Here is a 7,805-nt window from a genome sequence, read left to right on the forward strand (position 1 = left end):
CTGTTCTTTAATATAATCTTTCCACATTTTATGAACAATCTCTTCTCGATGAGCTTGCATTTCCGAATCAGATGATCGAGAAGATGAAGCGATGTTGTTACCCTGAGCCAATAGTTCGTCACTTTCATCAACAACCATATCATCATTTTCATATTCATTTAATATTTCATCACTACTTTGGTGTTCACGTAAAAAATTATGCAATACAGCGCAAACAATTACTATTTTCACTTGCATGTAACATTCATAGTTGTTCATGCTTTGTCTTAGTATTCTAAATCTACTTTTCCACGCACCAAAAGTTCTTTCAAATACATTGCGTAGAGAAGCATGTCTATAGTTAAATAGCTCTTTTCCATTCTTAGGCTCTCTTTCACTTCCTCGGTAGTCCTGCAAATGATAGCGCATTCCTTTGAATGGAGCTAAAAATCCTCTTGTGTTCCGTAGACCAGTATCAACAACGTGATATTTATCTACCAAAATAAAATAAATGCAATTCATGTTTTATTTAGTAGCTAGTTCATTAAGACTAACTGTAACAAAGGAATGTATGAAATCAAAAGAATGCATGTAGAAGGAAACATTGTGCTAATTGAATTGGTTGGTGTCAATAAATATATTATTTTTGTAAAATAAAAAGTTAAGGGTAAAAAATTGAATTTCTAAAACTTTCCAAATAATGAAATTTGGCCCAAATACTAGTTTTTTCTAGTATTTGGGAATTTGGAAAATTTGCCAAAAGACTTTGCCAAATAATAAAAAAGTGTATGGACAAACAAAATTTGCCAAGTTTTTTCCCAAGTTTTACTTGCAAAATTTATGGCCAAACGGGCCCTTAAGTACCCTCGTGCTATTTTGGCAAATAACTGTAGTTTCTTTTTTTTTTACTATATTTCATTTAAAATATCTGATAAAACTATTTAATAAAATCATAAACTTAAAGAACTAGCAATAGAGCGGGAGTGTGGGACTAATGATATGCGTGGCGGGGCAGATTGAAATAATCTTTTTATAAATAGTGTAGGGCGATGATTTGGATTTAGGTAAAAAAATAAATGAGAAAATTATGCGATTAAGTAAATTTATACTATTTAGTTACTCATCGTAGCTATAATAAGCACTTGCTATAATAAGCACTTGCTACTAACATTATCTATTAATTACGTGAAATGACTTCGAGTTTGTATAATTAACCACGTTTGTAAATGTATAATGAAAAACTTACATAAATGTGCTATAACAAAACAATATTTACCATTTATGGCAATAACATTTTTTTTACTTTATCACTTTTAATTCATTTATAATACAATTTTAATACATATTACAAAGAATAATTTATTATTCACATAAATACAATTTTTAATGATGGGTAACACATTTATCACACATTTTAATACATTTATAATACAATGTGACCATTTTTTACCAAACAAACACAATATATTTCAAAAACAATTATAATTCAAATATATTGCACAATAATTCAATTTTAATACATATTACAGATTTATCACAGTATTGCTATAAATGGTAATAAACAAAAAAATATTGTTAAATCAGTAATTATTTTTTAAAATGTATTAATTTATGTAATTTTTCCATGTATGATTCGCCAGAATATACAAATACATATTATAATATACAATTATCTAATTGATATATATATATATAATTCACCTCTCTCCCACGCTTTGGACTTCTCTCGCCTCTCTCCCAGTCCCGCTCCTTCTTTCCTCTCTATAACATGTAGCTACGAATTGTAATCATCAAACTAAAGTTATGGTTAGGGGTGTACATGACAGGTTTGGTTCGGGTTTTTCAAAAATCAAACCAAACCATTTGTGTGAGATTTTTGAATTTATAAACCAAACCAAATCAATAAAATTCGAGTTTTTCAACTTCGATTTTTTTCGGATTTTCGGATTTTTTCGATAAAATTTTCATACAAATATATAATTTACTTGTACTTCAAATATTTTCTTTAACTTTATCAAAATGCAACTATCTTAGTTATTTCCCAAAAAAATAACAAAAAATATGATATGATTAATGACACTAAAATATCCAACAACAAAAAAATAATAAAAAAATCACGTAAAAAAGTATTGCAAATTAATAAGTCATAGTGAAATTGATCATAATTTAAAGTACTAAATCATGCTAAAATAAGTTGAGTAAGTATTAGTTACATGACTAAATATTAAAAGAAAGTAAAATTAGATCATGTATTTTAATTGTCTAAATCTATGTAAAATTAAAAAATAAATATTCAATATTATTGTCATTCTTAGTGTTGATTTGATTTCCTTTTTGCATTAGTATTAATTTAATTTCTATTTAAATTTTATTATAATTACCAACATATATGGACTATAATCTTTATTGGATCATTAAAAATTATAACTTCCAAACATGAAATAAATATATTAAAAGATAAAAACTATGAAAAAGTATAAGGAGTATTTAAAAATTATATCAAAATAAGTATTTTTACGTATAAAATAAAATTTTAAAATTATATATACAATGTCGGGTTGATTTTTTTAGTTGAAACCAAACAAACCCAAATATAGTCGGATTTTTTTCCAACACCAAACCAAGTCAAACCAAATCACTAGTCGGGTTTTTTTTTTCGATTTGCGATTTAATTCGGTTTTATGCGCCCATAGTTATGGTGAGTAATTAGGCTATTTTTATGTAAAAGTTTGCCAAAAATAAAAGCTAAAAGCATCTTTATTTATGAATAGTAACAAAAAATAGTTGAAAATGTCGCAAATGATTCCTTAATAGATTTAAAATGATCGTTTGATTATATACTTATCGGATTTAGTTTTTAACTATTTCAGATATTATCGAGTTCGATCACTTGAATATAAACTTATTGATTTTAATCTTTTTAAAATATTCAAAAATTTATCAGATTTAATCTCTGTCTATTTTCTTATACAAATATCGTAGGATTATAGAAACATAACTCATGACTTTGTGAAATTAAATATTTAACTTAGTCTTAACAATTTTAAATAAAGTTTCCCTTCTTTAGCGGTTTACAATTCATACTCATCATTTAAAAAAAATAAGATAAAAAAAAGATTTGATCTTATTATTCAAATTTCTTTACGTAAAATAAAATAAAGAAAATAATAGAATTAATCTATTTCAAAACAAAACAAATCTAAAAAAGTTTGCAAATCTACGTTTTTGTAAATTTCAAATTTTAAAAAATTAAATATACTCCCTTCAATAAAGTCATTGGAGTACACTGTTTTTGGAGTCAAAATATATAAGTAAAAAACTGCCAGAAATTCATTTTTATTAAATATAAATAAATATCTCTCTACACCTAATAAGCAATGACTTTTTTCTTTTTACAATAAATTTAACATTTTTTCAAGTCGTTAGCAACAATAATGTATTTTATTTCATTATCGATGGAATAAGAATCAGGAATTTTATTTTAAATCATATGAGGTCAAGATTCCTTTCTTACAAGTAATTTGAAGAAAAAATAGTGGGAACAGTAAAATGGGTTAAAAAAATTTATTTCTTGGACGTATGAGTTATGTTAATATAACTCTAAACTATTGGTATAAAAAATAATCATAGACCAAATCTGATAAATTTTGAATACTTAAAAAATTAAAACTAGTAAATTCACAGCTAAGTGACTAAAATGATAATTATATGGTTAAGAGATCAAATTTGATAACTTCTTAAATAGCTAAAGAACTATATTCGATAAATATATAATTATAAACCTATTTTTAGATCTGCTTCTTTAAGAAGTATAGAAATTGCCCGCGAGGCTTTTGGGCCGGGTCTTTTTAACAATTATAATGGAGATGATCAATAGCTTTACACAAATCATTTAAGAACTATAGAGTGTAATTTAAGAACTATAGAAATTCCTTGACCTGCTAGTTTTTTGGGCCGAGTCTTTTTGATAACTCGAATGGAAATGATCAATAGCATTTCACAAGTCGGAACATAATATTTCAAGAGAGAATTAAAAGAACATATAGCTCTTCGTTCGGTATTATTTGTCATGATATTCATTTTAGAGTTAAATTACAAAAATTTTGACTAACATTTTAAAATGAATTTTTCATCATATTAATATGTAAAAAATTGCAATTTATAGACTTTTCATATAGTTTTAGAATATGTAAATTCTTTTGTTTAAAATATCAAATTAATGTGATCTAATTTAACTTGGGAAAATGGTCTGATATACCCCTCAACTTTGTCATGGCTCATATATACCCTTACTTGTAAATAAATGTCATGACTCATATATACCCTTACTTGTAAACAAATGACTCACATATACCCTTTTTCTCTATCAGGAATGAAAAAAAATTTTAATCTAAATTTTTATTATTTTTTTCTAAAAAATTTAATCCCATATGAGTAAATTTAATCATCATCCAACATATTTTTTTGACTTTTTTTGTGTTTCAATGACTAATTTATAATTATTATTTTGATAATCAAATTTATTTATGTTTCACTAATATTTTTGTAAAACTTATTTTATAGATGACCAAATTTTTTCATCGGATACGAAATTAAATTACAATACACACAAAAAAATAGTTTAATTTTTTTCTTTAAACTAAGGAATGAAAGAAAAAAACAAAATAAGAATAAGAAACTCAAATAATTATTATAAAAGAAGTCAAAAAATAATTTATGCATAAAAAAAATTAAAATATACCTTGAACTTTGATAGAAGAATCATATATACCCCTAAATATTTTTTTTAAAAAAATTAGAAGTAATAAATATAAATTTAAAACTAATTTTTTTAACTTCCGTTAAATGAAGGGTATATGTGAGCCATTTTGTAACGGCAGAGGTATATATGTGAGCCGTTTGTATAACGGTAAGGGCGTATATGAGCCATTTTTATAACGAGAGGTATATCAGCTCCAAATGACAAAGTTGAGGGGTACATCAGACCATTTTTCCATTTAACTTTGAAAATTAGTCAAAGACAAATAATACCGGACTGAAAGAGTATAAGATTAACGAACTATTTCCAAGTTGAAACATTAATAAATTGGAATGACATATACCTACCTTTATTCTTCTACGATAATTAAAAAAATATATACATCTGTTTTTCAACCGTCTCCACCAACAGATCTAGGATATCAGATCATTGATTTACTTATCAAAGAATTGTAATATATATGAGATCAAAAATGAAATTTGGGATGCAACTACAAAGAAATTGCAGCAAAAAAATATCTCAAAAATGTGAAAATTATTGTATTGTTGATGGCCTAGTGATCAATGAAATATCTAATATATAAGTGGGACGCTAAAAAGTAGGTTAAATATATTTGATTTGCTCTTAACTACGAAGAGACGATACACTTTTGGTGAGCTCATTGAGTGGTTTGTCCGTGGCTCGAATCAAATTGTACATGAACGCTCCGGCTAGGGTTCCAACGATTGGACCAACAATATATACCCATAGACCTTTGTAAGTATGTCTCACTATTGCTGGACCAATACTTCTGGCGGGATTCATTGATGCTCCTGAAATTGGCCTGCATTTTCAATTTGATTAGGTTTTTGAGGTTAATTTGATATTTTTTTAAAAAAAGTGAAATAATTAGCATACCCTACTACAAAAACGTTCAAGGTTATGGTCATTCCCACAGCTATTCCAGCTATATGTCCAATCTGCAAACGTAACACAAAGTATCAATTAACCGTGATGTAAGTATTAATGACTGATTTCACACGTAATATATATCATTACCGCTCGTTCATCTGTACCAACGCCAGAAATGACGAACATGAGAAGGAAAGAAATGACGATTTCAGCAGCAAGTGATTGGACATCAGACCCAACTGGAACAGTACCAAAATAAGCTTCTGGAGTTACATCAAACATTAGAGACAGAGTTCCACTAGCCAGAATCGAGCCCATTAGTTGAGCTACTATGTAGAAAGGTACCTGTAACACGTTCAGTTATATATTAGAAATATCAATAAATAAAATTATCGATCGATAAAATTAAATTTAAATTTACATACTTCTTTCCAAGGAAAGCGACCGAAGACGCTGAAAGTAATAGTGACGGCGGGATTAAAATGTGCTCCTGATATATGTCCAACCGTGTAAACCATGACCATAACAATAAGTCCCCATGTCACAGAAATCCCTGGAAACGTAATGGTCCCACCATAAAGCTTGTTCACTACAACTGAACCACACCCCGCAAATATAACAAAATACGTCCCTATGACCTCCGCAATCAACTGCAAAAATTAGCTCATCACGATCCAACTCATTCATCAAATAAATCTACGATTAATTAAACATACAACACTATGTTTACTATAAGTACCTTTTGACCGAGGACAACAACCGCAGGCGATGAACAAAATCCAACTTTGTTATTGGAGGCTGTTTGGACATTACCTTCTTCCATATTCTGAGTGATTTGATCTTCTTTATTTGACACCATTGTTTTTTTTTCTTTCAATTTAATCAAAAATTGTTGAAAGTAAGATACTACTTATTATATACTTACAAGATAATATAGGATAAGATTAGAGGCTTATTTTATTGTGTGGTTTGCGGTTAAATTGATAATGATTATGGTAATTGATAAGAGTGTTGGAGGGTAGAGTTTATATTAACAAAAAAATTGTAGTTAGATATAATAGGGGATTGGAGTTATACTATAGATTAATATTGAAACTCCAATCCAACCCTATTTATCTATGTATCAAAGACTCCTCCTCCACTCAAGTTGTTTCTCTTTTGCAAACCTTAATCTAAAATGATGAAAAGAGTAAAAAGATATACTGTATTTGTTACGGTTTATCAGGATCGTATTATGTGAAGAAAGTTTGAATCAGTATTTATCTCATTTTCCGTTAATATCTCAATTAGTTCATGATTTCATTTACTTTTTCTTATTCCCATTTTAAGATAGTAATAATAAGGAAGTAAATAGTAAAAGATTATTTACTAATTAATGGGGATGATTTGTATATACTTTTGTCACTTAATTAAAGTTAATTAATTATATGCAATATACGTTGTTAACTTATTTAATTGCTTATTGATGGTAATTTAATATAATTTGATCCAGTCTCCTTTATGGGAGAATTGAGCGTTTAAGGTGCCTTAAATAAAGGTTGAAAAAAACTAGAAAGATATCCACCTTCATGTGGCTAATCGCAATCCACAAGTGAATCCGTCACCCTTTTTAGTTTTTAAATTTTATATTACGACAAAGACATAATACGATTACTCAATTCTGAATAGAAATTTAGGGTTTTCTTTATAGAATTTTTTGATGAAATTCCATTAAAATATAGTCATCGTAATTTTTAGTTAATTTTGTTTTGTTAACCAAAAATCTATTCAGAAAGTTATGCAATTAATTTGAATAAAACTTTTCTTAGATTTTGTAGAAATGTAAAATTTTATTTTAAATTATTTTGTAAGAAATAATAGAGATTTCGGAGCCTAAAGGGTGAAAAATATTAATAAAAATTTCAAAAAGATATGAAAATTGATTTTAACCAAAACGATAAAATTGCTTAGGATGTAGTGATTTTGTTTGCCGGAGTTAAAGGCAAATCGCTGTATTTGCACAATTTGACAGCAATTTTGTAAATGATTTTTTTTTAAAATTATTTTTGAATAAATCGCTGCAAAGCCAGCGATTTACCTTATTTTCATATACTTTTTTGAAATTTTTATTAATATTTTTTCACTTTTTAGGCTCCGAACTCAATAATAGAACATTCATTAAATTATGTTATTATTG

The 7,805-nt window shown here is 27.1% G+C and overlaps 1 protein-coding gene across 1 annotated transcript; it reads right to left on the reverse strand.

The window, feature by feature from the left end:
• Positions 1-5,061: 5,061 nt before the first annotated feature.
• Positions 5,062-6,809, reverse strand: LOC107009639 (probable aquaporin NIP-type). Its single transcript, XM_015208985.2, has 5 exons — positions 6,369-6,809; positions 6,055-6,279; positions 5,777-5,974; positions 5,636-5,697; positions 5,062-5,561 (listed from the first exon to the last, which is right to left on the reverse strand). The coding sequence occupies exons 1-5, from the start codon at positions 6,486-6,488 to the stop codon at positions 5,363-5,365; spliced, it is 804 nt and encodes a 267-aa protein (XP_015064471.1). The 5' UTR covers positions 6,489-6,809; the 3' UTR covers positions 5,062-5,362.
• Positions 6,810-7,805: the final 996 nt, after the last annotated feature.

This window comes from Solanum pennellii, chromosome 2 (assembly GCF_001406875.1).
Source record: "Solanum pennellii chromosome 2, SPENNV200".
Lineage (NCBI taxonomy): Eukaryota > Viridiplantae > Streptophyta > Magnoliopsida > Solanales > Solanaceae > Solanum > Solanum pennellii.

Bases quoted from the DNA above. Each gene is read 5' to 3' on its own strand.
- LOC107009639 (XM_015208985.2), bottom strand. From the start codon at position 6,488: ATGGTGTCAAATAAAGAAGATCAAATCACTCAGAATATGGAAGAAGGT. The intron at 5,975-6,054 runs GTATGTAAATTT...AACGTGTTACAG, and splicing joins GTCGCTTTCCTTGGAAAGAA to GTACCTTTCTACATAGTAGC. The intron at 5,562-5,635 runs GTATGCTAATTA...TTGAAAATGCAG, and splicing joins TTGAACGTTTTTGTAGTAGG to GCCAATTTCAGGAGCATCAA.